Here is a 13,661-nt window from a genome sequence, read left to right as displayed (position 1 = left end):
TTTATTAATACATTTAATTATATTTAAAAATCTATTATGAAGCTTTTTTTTTTTTTAGTGAAACGCCATGAGGTACAGTTGTAGATTTACAATTTTTTGTGCTTGGATTTCTATTATACAATGATCAAATACCCATCCCTCCACCAGTGCCCATTTTCCACCACCATGGATAATATCCCTCCCACCCCCATCCCTCCCATCTCACCCTGCCTCTGTGGCAGGGCAATCCCTTGTGTTCTCTCTCTCCTTTTGAGTGTTGTGGTCTGCAAGAGAGGCTTTGAGTGGCAAACATGTTCAGTCCATAGTCTACTTTATGAAGCTATTTTTATGAATAAACTCATGCCTATTATATTATCATTTTTGGAGGGAAGTTTGGCGCACACTTGGCAATACTAAAGATCTTATACTGACTCAGTGCTCAGAGGACACTTATGGCCATATTCAGGGGCCCACATATGGTACCGGGAATAGAACTGGGTTCAGTTGCAATGCAAGTGCCTTAACCATTGTACAACCACTCCTGCTCCTCTATGACCTTTCTTTTAAGAAGTATTTCTGGAGACTGAAGAGATAGTACAACACTACGGCTCTTGCCTTGCACATAGCAGACTTAGACTCAGTCCTAGCACCCCATATGGTCCCCCAAATTAGCATGAATAAGCCCTGAGTATGGCCAAGAATGGTCCTAAAACCTGGACTGTGGATTTTTTGAATAATTTTTTAAAGAAATTTAATGTATGAATTTTCTTCTATTTTAAAGATATCTGCAATCATGATTGTAACTAACTTTCCCTTTGTATGTTTTCTTTGTTTAACTTGATATAAAATTTTATTTATTTTTAAAAATCACCGAAGGATGTTTATTTTTTCTTCTCTTTTCCATTTTCCATGAGATTATTTAAGATTTTTTTTTCCCATTTGGGAAAAGTAGTCTGTAAAACCACCTAGACTTTTTCTTCGTAGTGGGATTTTGATCTATTAATACAACTTCTGTACTTGTTGTTGAATAAGCTTAGCTTTCTATTACTCTTGTTTCCCTTTATTTATCATAAATATTTTATTGGAAAACTAATCTTCAACTTGGAATAGATTTGAGGCCATAAGCAGATCTATTTTTCTTTAAATAGCTAAAACATAGTTTTAAAAGTGTTTAAAAGTGTTTATGGTTCAGCACCAGCAGTACAAGAAACTTAGTCTTTCTGTCTCTCATTTTGCAACAGTGCAAATTATTATTTTTGCAACAATGCAAATTATAATTGCATATTATTGACTATCTATAGCTTATGCTTAGTCACATGTGGTCTGATATAATAGATATTTTTAATTTGTAATATATATTTTAAAATATAAGTAAGTAAAGGCCCTCCCGTTGATCATCGATTTGCTCGAGCGGGTCCAGTAACGTCTCCATTGGAGACTTTGTTGTTGCTGTGTCTGGTATATCGAATACTCTCGGTAGCTTGCCGGGCTCTCCGAGAGGGGCGGAGGAATCGAACTCGGGTCGGCCATGTTGGCTGCGTGTAAGGCAGACGCCCTACCCACAGTAGATTTATTAATTTTCCCTTGACCTCCTATCAAGCTTTGTTTATTGACTCTAGCTATGTTACAAATGTGGACTTGTTACAACTTCCTGATTAATTTAATCTTTTATTTTCATGTGGTGAACCTCGTCATCATTATTAATGCTTTTTGTCCCAAGGTTTGTATTGTGTGCTACAAATACAAATGATTAGTTTGTGGAAATGGTACTGAATAGCTAACTCAAAGATGATTAAAGAACAAGAGAATTCCTTATAAACCACATACTTGAAGACTGTCATTATTTTAAGTGACTATAAGTGCAGGTACGTTTTTCTTTACCAGTAACTACATTCCCATCTGCTTTTTTTTCTTAAAATATGTGAAAATATTATCCCTAATAAGGCATTTTTCTGTAACATAATTCCAGGTGGCTCCATATTTTGCATATCTCTGACATAATTTGTTTAGAGTATTCTCAGTTATTTAGATTGTTTCCCAGTTTGTTGCTATAATAATACTGCAATGAACATGTATGTAGATAAGTACTTATTCCACTCTTAATAATTTATTTCATATAAATTCCTGGAAATAAGTTTCATTAAAGAGTATGCATAATTTAAATGTTTATTAGTGCTTCTGATATGTATATTAATGGTTAATAATATAAACCTCAGTAGTTCTCAGAGGCTACTCCTGGTTCTGTGCTCAAGAGTCACTCCTGGGGGTACACAGGGGTATTCAGGGGAACTATAAGAGGTGCTAGGATAGAAACATGGTAGTTACATGGTAGTAACATTAAACTTGTTTAATTAGCATTTCTTTAGTTATTAAGACTGAAGTTCCCACCCTATGCATATTAACCATAAGTATTATTTTAAAATCAATTACATTTGTGTTTATGTTATATACATAACATGTCCTACACACACACCCCAATACATTTTCATAGTTAATAGTACCATTCTTTTAGAAGTATCTGTTAAGTAGTTTATGTAATTTTTTGTATTCAATAAAATAGGCTCTTAAATGATTTATTCATTTCTTCATGGCTCTGAAGATGCATAAACAAACACTATCCTCCCGTTGTTCATCGATTTGCTCAAGCGGGCCCAGTAACATTTCCATTTTGAGGCTTGTTGTTACTGTGTTTGGCATATCGAATACGTCATGGGGAGCTTGCCAGGCTTTGCCGTGCAGGCAAGATACTCTCGGTAGCTTGCCGGGCTCTCTGAGAGGGGCGGAGGAATTGAACCTGGCTCGGCTGGGCTGGCTGCCTGCAAGACAAACGCCCTACTGCTGTGCTATCGCTCCAGCCCTGTAGATGCATAACCTGTATTATTCCTTTTAACCCTCTTCTTCAAACTTATTGTTAATAGCAGATAGATCTGATCACCTACATGATAGCATATCTGATCATCTACATGAGCTCTCTTAGCTGTAATAATCTTGCCATAACTTATATCTGTTCTTGCTCAAATATTCCCATGACTCTGTAAATCAAAATTTTGGGTCTGTTACCTCAACTTTATTTACTATTTGTTCTTTATTTAATTTTCTATACAGATTCTTTTTTTATTATTCTGAAAGTTATTCTCAATTGTTCGTTCAAATGTTTTCACTGTTATTCTTTTTTTAAGTTCTCTGTTACAAAGAGATATACTAATGACTGTTAGACAAATAGTTTAAGACAAAAGTTTTCTTTTCATCTCAGTTGCCAAGAGATAGTTTCCTAGATGCAATACTTTTTCTCCATAATTGCTCTATATACCTAGTTTAACATTGTGTGAGATTTAATTTCTGTTAGAAAGACGAAACATAAACTTTTAAAAAGTGTATGAAGTTTACATTTTTTGTGTTTGTCTTGGGACCATCCCCAGGGATATTTAGGATTTACTTATGGCTCTGTGCTTAGACAAGAATCACTCTTGTCAGTGCTTAGGGCATATATGTGGCGTCAGGTAACTGAACCTAGGTCAGCCATGTGCAAGACAAGTGCCTTAACTCTTGTGTTACCTCTTCAGCCCTAAGGTTTAAAAATTTAAGAAACTTAGAATACATTTCCACATTTATACACTTTTTTGGGAGAGGGGGAGTTTGACCCACACCTGTCTGTGCCCAGGGCTTATACCTGGCTCTGTGCTCAGGGTTCACTTCTGGCAGTGCTGGGGGACTGTATGTAGTACTGGGGATAAAATACAGGTTTGGTACATGCAAGATAAGCATCCTACACTGTGTGCTATCTCTCCCAACCCTCATAACTTTTAAAAAAAATTATTCCCTTTCATTTAGATTATTTCCCTATCTAAATTCAGTAAGTGGGTGGTCAGCTTCCAGAGATTTTAGAACATCACATTGGATGGAAATGTTCTGGAATCACAGTTCAGTTTATCTCATTTTTTAGCAACTATAGAAGGAACCATGGGGAGTGAAATTAATAACGAAACTGTCAGAGGATGCAAGACTTGAGCTGATCCTGGAAGCAAGTCAGACATTTAGATGGACAGATAGTTTTTGTTGCCTAGGCAACAGATTCCAAAACATAGAATGATTAGGAATAATACTGGTATTCCTAAGAATACTGAGATAGTATACAAAGTCCTTTCAGGAAAAATTTATTGCCAAGAAATGACCTGATATTTCTTTAAGGTTAGGTCAAGTTTAGACAATTTGGTGAAGATCATCATATAATAGAATTCATCCTATATTTGTAAGAAATTATGTGACCCAAGTATGATCCCTGTTAGACAGTATTTCTAACTTCCCAGTTTTATTGAGAAATAGTTGACGTATTTATGTGTAAATTTAACACATACCACGTGATATATAGTGAGATAAGTAGCATCATCAGTCTTCTCAAAAAAAAAAAAGGAAAAGTTGAACTAGTTTCTTCCTCTGATGAGAGTTCTTAAAATTTGCCCTCAACTTTTTTATGTATGAGGAGTGGTATATTAGTTGATTGTATGTGCTTAGCTTTATTTCTGGGCATTCAATTCTATTCCATTGGCCTATTTGTTTTTATGCCAGTTCCATACAATTTTTTTGACTATGGCTTTATAGTACAGCTTTAAATTAAGTGTGACACCTCCTGTTTTATACTTTTGCCTCTTACTTTATGGGGATGTCTTTGGCTATTCATGCAGTATTTTCTATGGTTTCAGAAAAATATTGTGTGTAAAAATGTCATTATAATATCAATAGAGATTACATTGACTATATAATAGATTTTGGTAATATTGACATTTTTACAATATTCTCTCAAATTATTAACACAGCATCACTTTTCATTACTCCACCTTTCTTAGATTCTTTCATCAGTGTCTTACAGTTTTGGTGGGTTTTTATGTTTGGTTTTGACTGTTACAGAATACTCAACTGTGCTCAGGGTTTGCTCCTTACTCTGCACTCAGTAATCACAACTGGCAGGGCTCAAGGGACCCAGACAATCCCAAACACCTAGCCAGGGATGTTCCCTCTTTAATATTTTTGGAAGAATTTTAGAAATATTGTTGCTAATTCTTCTTTAAATGCTTGGTAAAATTCACCAGTGAAGTCATTTTGTCCTAGGCTTTTTCCTCATTAGGAGATATTAAATAATTGATATAATCTCTTAACTCATACCTAATCTGCAAAGATTTTCAATTTCCTTATGATTCAGTGTTGACATTTTATACATTTCTAAGAATTTCTATATTTATTCTACATTGTCCAGTTTGTTGGTATAGAGTTTTGTTTATGACCCTCTGAATTTTTGTGGTATTAGTTAAAATGTCTCATTTTTTATTTATAGTATCATTGATTTGAAACTTTCCTTTCCTCTCCCCATTGGATAGTCTTGCTGATATTTTTTTCAAAACATTTTTTCAAGAACCAACTCTTAGTTTGGCTAATATATTATTTTTCAATTTTCTATTTATTTTTAGTTTAGCCTTTGTTACTTCCTTCCTTCTGCAAGTGTTATGTTCAGGTTTCCCCCTTTCTTTTGAAATTAAATTGCAGAGTTAGATTATTTGGTATCTTCATTCTTTTTTATTATTATTATTTATTTTTTAAAAATTTACTTATTGAATCAGTGTGAGAGCAGTTACAAAGCTTTCAGGTTTAAGACTGGGTCATGCTTCCTCCCTGGCCTCCCGCAGCTTCGCCACCATCATGAACAACACGGTCACCATCCACACCAGGAAGTTCATGACCAACTGACTGCTCCAGCACAAGCAGATGGTCATCAATGTTCCTCACTCTGGGAAGGCCACAGTACCCTAGACAGAAATCCGAGAGAAACTTGCCAAAATGTACAAGACCACACCAGATGTCATTTTCGTGTTTGGCTTCAGAACCCATTTTGGTGGCGGCAAGACAACCAGCTTTGGCATGATTTAGATTCTTTGGATCACGCAAAGAAAAATGAGCCCAAACACAGACTGGCAATGGTCTGTATGAGAAGAAAAAGACCTCACGCAAACAGAGAAAGGAATGCAAGAACAGAATGAAGAAAGTCAGGGGGACCACCAAGGCCAACATTGGCACCAGCAAAAAGTGAGCTGGAGATTGAAGAACAGAAGGAGTAAAGATTCTGCAGAAACTATCTGGTGATTGTGCAGATTTTTTTATGACAAAAAAAAGACTCGGTCATACAATACTGAAACACCTGTCCCTTCACCAGTGCCCATTTCCTACCACAACAATGCCAGTATACCTCCCATCTCACACCTGTACCCTACCTGTGTGGCAGATGATGTCCACATTATTTTTCCTCTACTTTGATTACAGTCTATATTTTGACAACAGGCCCATTATTGTTATTTGAGATTTTTCCCCAACACTTAGATCTGCCGAAAAGACATTAAACACTTCGTTTTCTATTGCTGATTATAGCATACAATTTTGGACTTTTGGAATTTTAATAATTAAATCTGAAGGACTTTCTGCCAAAAGCTTCTGTATTCCGAGATTTGTTTCTGAGTATCTGGGATCATGGCCATTCAGCAACTCTGGTCAGAGACGATACTTTGCATGGTTTCAGCCATCTTGAATTTGCTGATATTTATTTTGTGACTTAATGTATCATTTGTCCTAAAAAAAATGTTCTATGAATGTGTAATTTGCTCTTGTTGGGTAAAATATTCTATATACTATTATATATGTTTGTATGGTTCATTTTCTCTATAGTGTTGCTCAAACTATTTAGACAAGATGGTGTATCCAATGTTGAGAACAGTATTAAAATATCCCATTTTTTCCTGTTAATATCTCCTTTGAGCTGTCAATTTTTGCTTTATATATTTAGGTGCTCTAATAGTGAGTGAATAAATATAATTGAATTTTATGTATGAAATATTATTGTATAATGACCTTATTTGTCACTGTTAATCAACTCAAAGTCTATTTTTTGTGATATAAATGTAGCTCTTTCTGCCTTTTTTAAATTATCATTTGCTTGAATGCCACTATATGTTTTTTTGTCTGTTTGTTTTGTTTTGTTTTGGGGCCACACCTGGCTCTGCACACAGAAATTACTCCTGGTATTGCTCAGGGGACCATATGGGATGCTGGTGATTAAACCTTGGTGGGTCGCCTGCAAGGCAAATGCCCTCCCTGCTGTACTGTCGCTCTGACCCCTTCACTCTATGTGTCTTTAAGCTTAAAATGAGTCTCTTCTAGGCAGCATATTTTTAAATCTTAGTTTGCTTGCTTTCCAGTCAACTTTTTTGTATCTTTTAATTGGAAAATATAACCTAACCTAGACATACCCACTGTTATGTTTAAAGTAAACATTAATAGATAAGGATTTTCTCTTACCATTTTGTTAATTTTTTCTGGTTGTTTGGTATACATTTTCATGTATTTATACCATCCTTAGAAAATTCTGATTTCCATCTGCTTTGTTTCTTGCATGCTTCCTATTCCTTCCCCTTTTGAAGATTTCATAGTGTTCAGGGAATTGAAACCAGGTTTAGTGTAGCAAAGCATATTTAAGAAGATAGAAATCTGGTGCTCAAGAAATTTGGCATGTCTTTAAAATGTATTTTTGGATAATTTTAAAGCAAGGGCATTATTTATTGGCTTAGATATGATATTAGTATAAACAATGAATCAAGCATATAACATTTATTGGTTTTTTCTTTAAGCAGGGAGGACTTACCTGGCTGTGCTCAGGGGTTCTCCTGGATTGCACTCAGGAATCACTCCTGGCAGACTTGGGAAACCATATGGGATACTGGGGGTCCACAGCATGCAAGTCAAGCGCCCTTCCCATTGTACTATCACTCCTACCCCCATATTTACTCTTTTTGTGCTGTTTTTTTCATAATCCTTATTTTTAATTGAATCACCATGAGATACAGTAAAATAGTTTTCATGTTTGAGTTTCTTTCATGTTTGAGTTTCAGTCATACAATGATCGAATATCCATCCCTCCACCAGTGCACATTTTCCACCACCAGTGTCCCCAGTATCCCCCCCCCATCCCAAACCTCCCCCTGCCTCTATGACAGACAATTTTCCCCCATATGCTCTCTCTATTTTTGCACACTATGGTCTGCAGTATAGATACTGAGAGACTATCACATTTGATCCTTTATCTACTTTCAGCACACATCTCCCATCCTGAACGATTCCTCCAACCATCATTGACTTAGTGATACCTTCTCTATTCCAGCTGCCTTTGACCCAAGTTCATGAGGCAGGCTTCCAACTATGGAGCAATATTCCTGGTCCTTGTGTCTACTGTCCTTGGGTATCAGTCTCATATTATGTTTTTTTATATTCCACAAATGAGTGCAGTCATTCTATGTCTGTCCCTCTCTTTCTGACTCATTTCACTTAACATAATACTCTCCTTGACTATCCACTTTATAAGCAAATTTCATTATTTCATCTTTCCTAACAGCTACATAGTATTCCATTGTGTAAATATACCAAAGTTTCTTTAACCAGTTGTCTTTCCTTGGGCACTCGGTTATTTCCAGATTCTGGCTATTGTGATCAGTGCTGCAATGAACATACAGATGCATATGTCATTTCTACTGTGTATTTTTGCACCCTCGGGATATATTCCCAGCAGTGATATTGCGGGGTCATATGGAAGTTCAATTTCTAGTTTTTGAAGGAATGCCCATATTGTTTTCCAAAAAGGCTGGACTTTCTCCTCACGTCCACACCAGCACTGGTTGTTCTTGTTCTTTTGGATGTGTGCCAGTCTCTGTGGTGTGAGATGATATCCCATTGTTGTTTTGATCTGCATCCCCCTGATGATTACCAATGTAGAGCATTTTACAAGTGCCTTTTGGCCATTTGTATTTCTTTTTTGAGGACGCTTCTGTTCATTTCTTCTCCCCATTTTTTGATGGGGCTGGAGGTTTTTTTTCTTATCCAGTTCTGCTAGTGTCTTGTATATCTTGGATATTAACCCCTTATCAGATGGGTAGCATTGTAGCACTGTCCTCCTATTGTTCATCGATTACTCTAGTGGGCCTAGTAGGGTCTCCATTGTGAGAATGTTGTTACTGTGTTTGGCATATCGAATACATCATGGGTAGCTTGCCAGGCTTTGCCGTGTGGGTGAGATACTCTTGGTAGCTTGCTGGGCTCTCCGAGAGGGGTGGAGGAATCGAACCCATGTCACCCTGGTCAGCTGCATTGGCCGTGTGCAAGGCAAACGCCCTACCCGCTGTGCTATTGGGTAAATATTCCCATTCTCATTCCATGAGCGCTTTCTATACTTTGGTCACTGTTTCTTTTGAGGTGCAGAAGCTTCTTAATTTAATGTAGTCCCATTTGTTTATGTTTGTTTCCACTTGCTTGGTCAGTGGTGTTTCATCCTTAAAGATACTTTTAGCTTCGATGTCATGGAAAGTTCTGCCTACATTTTCCTCCATGTACCATACGGATTCAGGTCTGATATTGAGGTCTTTTTTTTTTCTTTTTGGGTCACACCCGGCAATGCTCAGGGGTTACTCCTGGCTCTGCACTCAGGAATAACTCCTGACAGTGTCTGGGGGACCATATGGGATGCTGGGAATTGAACCTGGGTCGACCGAATGCAAGGCAAATGCCCTACCCGCTGTGCTATCACTCCAGCCCCTGATATTTAGGTCTTTAATCCACTTTGATCTGACTTTTGTGCCTGGTGTTAGACAGAGGTCAGAGTTCATTTTTTTTTTTTTTGCAGGTAGCTGTCAAGTTTTCCCAGTTGTTGAAGAGGCTTTCCTTGTTCCACTTCACATTTCTTGCTCCTTTATCAAAGATTAATTGATCATATATTTGAGAGTCTGTGACAGAATATTCAGCTCTGTTCCATTGGTCTGCAGGTCTGTTTCTAGTCCAATACCACGCTATTCTAATTACTACTGCATTGTAGTACAGTTAGAAGTTGGGGAAGGTGATGCCATCCATCTTCTTTTTCCCCAAAAAATATTTACTCAATATGCTGCATTCCAGTACTTTTTCCACAACTATTTTAATTGAATTTGTATAAATATTTCTTAAGCACTTATTGTGTGAACTTCTGTTATAATTTTCCAAGAAATACAGACATGAATAAGACAATCTCTGTGCTCCATATATTTCAGTCTATATTTTCAATTTTGACCTTTTTAATTGTTAGAAACTGGTTTTAGAAGTAATTTTATTGAGTTATAATTTGTATATCATGTAATTCACGCACTTACAATATAACATTTGCATGACTTATTTGTGGTGTTTGGGGCCACACCTGGCACTGCCCAAGGGTTACTCCTGACTCTGTTTAGGGATCACCCTGATAATACACATAAGTGTTGCCTGAGATCAAACTGGGGTTGGCAGCTACTCCATCAAGTGCTATATCCCCTGTATGATCTTTCCAGCCCTTGAATGGCTTTGGATTTGTGAGTTCATCATTATTTTAGAATAATGTTAGCTCCAGAAATAAAAACTTTCATCTCTTTGACTTCATCACATTTCCCCAGTCTTAGGCAGCCATTAACCTGATATCTGTTTCTGTTGATTTGCCTGTTCTCAGTAATTTATTATAGATGGTATCATATATCACAAGATCTTTTGTTACTACTTTTGACACTGTGTTTTCCAGATTCACTCATATTGTAGCACTGATTGGTTTTGCATTTATTTTTGCCAAATACCTTTATAGCAGAATAATATTTTATTGTGTGTGTATACTGTATTTTGTTTCTCCATTAATTAGTTGAAATACATCTGGGGTATAAGTATTATAAATAGTTGCATTTGTAAGTATTAATTATTATAAATCTATTTATTATTTTCGGATAAGCCTTACATTTAGATAAACTGATTATTCCACTTATTCATACTATTCTTGTTCTGCTATTTATACCATTTTTTATATTGTCAAAAGTTTTTTTTTTACCAAAAGGGGATATTATAATTTGCCTAACATGTAATGAGATTTCCTTCTATAATCTGATTATTTTGTCTTATAGTCACAACTCAGATATTTGGCATGTTTTACAGTATGCCAATGTCACATGTAACATGTAATCTTGCTCTACTGTATTGAGGCCATATTTAATTCTTTAAAAACTTTGAACTTAGGGTTTATAGAGATGGTACAGCAGATTTGGCACTTAATTTGCATGCTGCCATCCTGGGTTTGATCCCCAGCATCCCACATGCATATAAATGTTGGACATTGGAGTCTCCCAGTGGACGGTTCCACAACGAAATTGACCACATCATATTCAATCGACAGTTTTGCCTGACCGATGTCGCTGTTGTCCCAAAATTCCAAACGGGATCGGACCGCCATCTCCTTCATGCATAATTCTACTTCACGGAGTGGGGAGAAAGGGCTGCAAAGTTTAAGAAGAGAACTCCCAGAACAACCACCAACTGGGAGCTCTTTGGCATTATTGTGGCAACATGGGAAGATGTTGTTGACAACATTGATGAGGAATACAATCGACTGATTCAGCACCTCCATGATTGTGCGAGGAATGCCGAGAAAGAGAGATAGCCACAAAAAGATGCCTGTCTTCGAAACTCTTGAACTCATTCGCCAATGTGGGATGTCAAAAGATCGCGTGGCCACCCACCTACGAGATGGCCAGACTTCTTCGTCAAGACCCTGAATGATCCGTTTGAGGCTCTTCATGTTCCTAGAACTAGCCCACGCCATTGGGCTACACTAGCATGTGACAGGGATGAATGGAGATGTTACTGGTGCCCGCTCAAGCAAATCGATGAATAATGGAATGTCAAGTGATCCCACATGGTCCCCCAATTCTGCCAGAAGTGATTCCTGAATGCAGAACCAGGAGTAAATCCTGAGCACTTCCAGATGTGTCACAAAAACAAAACAAACAAATGAAAAACTATGACTTTGAACTTAAATAACAAAAAGTTAAGAATTATCTGTCTCATTCATACCTAAATATAGAAAGGTAGGAAAAGATTATTATGCCAAACATCTAAGGAAGTCTTTTTTTCCTCTCATTCAATATATTCAGTCTTTCCCCAAATCCTTTTTTTGATCTATATAAGTCTCACAATGGAGATGTTACTGGTGCCACTTGAGCAAATCGATGAACAACGGGAGAACAGTGCTACAGTGATATTGTCTTACTTGGCCTGATCTATCCCCTAATAACCTTTCCAATCTGTTCTAGCTACACCATTTCATTTTTCATTTCATTTCATCATCCTGTTATTTGTCGATTGCCTCGAGCAGGCCCCAGTAACGTCTCTTTCATCCTAGCCCTGAGATTATATTCAAGGCTATTTAGGAGAATGAGACCCATCATTGTTACTGGTATTTGGCATATTTGGTACACCACGGGGAGTTTGCCAGACTCTGCCCTGTGGGCAGGCTACATTCAATAGCCTGCAAGTTTGTCCAAAGTAGGAATGAGACACCATACTGCCTGCTATTCTTCACATATGTGAAACACAATCTATAGATTTCTCCCACAGTGATACCATAAATTATATATATATATTTTTTTAATTTAAGGTGGGGGTACATTCCAGCAGTTCTCAGGGGCTCGTGATTTGGGGGGTTTAGGGATGCATATGTAGTGCTGGAGATTGTATCTCAGTCAGCTGTAAGCAGGGCAAATGCCTTACCCCTGGACTGTTTCCTCCCAGCCTGCTTGGTGATGTATACCTTGAACTTTTTTTTTTTTTTGTATTATGTATTGGCAGTTTCTTGGTGCTTCAAGGCTACTAACTGAACCGAATGCTGTTTTATTCAACAGGTGGGTTTTCAGAGAAGACATATGAATGGAGTTCAGAAGAAGAGGAGCCAGTGAAAAAGGCAGGACCAGTCCAAGTCCTCGTTGTCAAAGATGACCATTCCTTTGAGTTAGACGAAGCAGCACTAAATCGAATCCTTCTCTCAGAGGCTGTCAGAGATAAGGAGGTGGTTGCTGTATCTGTTGCCGGAGCATTCAGGAAAGGAAAGTCATTTCTGATGGACTTCATGTTGCGATATATGTACAATCTGGTAAGTGAGAGTGCTCTACAAAGTTTCATGCTCTCAGCTGAGGTCACTTATGCTTTTATTTAGTAGTGTCTCATATATCCTATGAATGAAGTGACTTAAATTGTTATGGTGTAACCATTCCAACTTCGCTGCTTTGTGTACCATATTGTATAGGACACTTTTATCTGAACCACCTAGCTACATTTCACATAGAATATACTTTTTTCTTTACTCTCCTTATTAATTCATTAATTAATTAGCTAATTAAAGTTTTGGGGCCTCAGCTGGTGGTACTCAGGTACTCCCAGCAAGGCTTAGGACTGCTGAACTCCATTCTCTTGCATGGGAAGCCTATGTCCCAACCCCCCTAAGCTATCATTCTGTTCATTTTTTTACTCTTTTAAAAATAGATACACCATAACAATGTGATTATAAACTTCACATGTTACATTATTTAAAACGTCAGACAAGTTGTCACAAAATTTTCATTACAACTTCCTCACAACATTTATTATGACATTTTATATCTACTCCCTGGGTTCTATCATTAGTATTAATTAATGTTCTTGCTTTATCACATGGATCTCCAGCTCTTCTTCCTTCATTTCATCCATCGCTATTGTTACATTTTTATTTTTAAATTAATTTCAGAAAAATTTCTGACTCATTTTACTTCCTCAAAATATTTTCAAATGAGTTACTG

The 13,661-nt window shown here is 37.0% G+C and overlaps 1 protein-coding gene and 1 pseudogene across 2 annotated transcripts in view; both read left to right on the top strand.

Moving 5' to 3' along the window:
• Positions 1–13,661, top strand: part of ATL1 (atlastin GTPase 1) — a 73,659-nt gene that overhangs the window by 21,510 nt on the left and 38,488 nt on the right. For both annotated transcript variants that reach the window (XM_056133864.1, XM_056133865.1), the window contains exon 3: positions 12,732–12,979. In XM_056133864.1, coding sequence (XP_055989839.1) covers positions 12,732–12,979 — 248 coding nt within the window. The remainder of the gene's footprint in view (positions 1–12,731; positions 12,980–13,661) is intronic.
• On the top strand, positions 5,671–6,125 carry LOC130041597 (40S ribosomal protein S24-like; annotated as a pseudogene).

This window comes from Sorex fumeus, unplaced genomic scaffold, assembly GCF_029834395.1.
Source record: "Sorex fumeus unplaced genomic scaffold, SorFum_2.1 ptg000098l, whole genome shotgun sequence".
Taxonomy (NCBI): Eukaryota; Metazoa; Chordata; class Mammalia; order Eulipotyphla; family Soricidae; genus Sorex; species Sorex fumeus.
The sequence above is the reverse complement of the archived record's forward strand: the minus strand, read 5'-3'. Positions and strand labels throughout refer to the sequence as shown.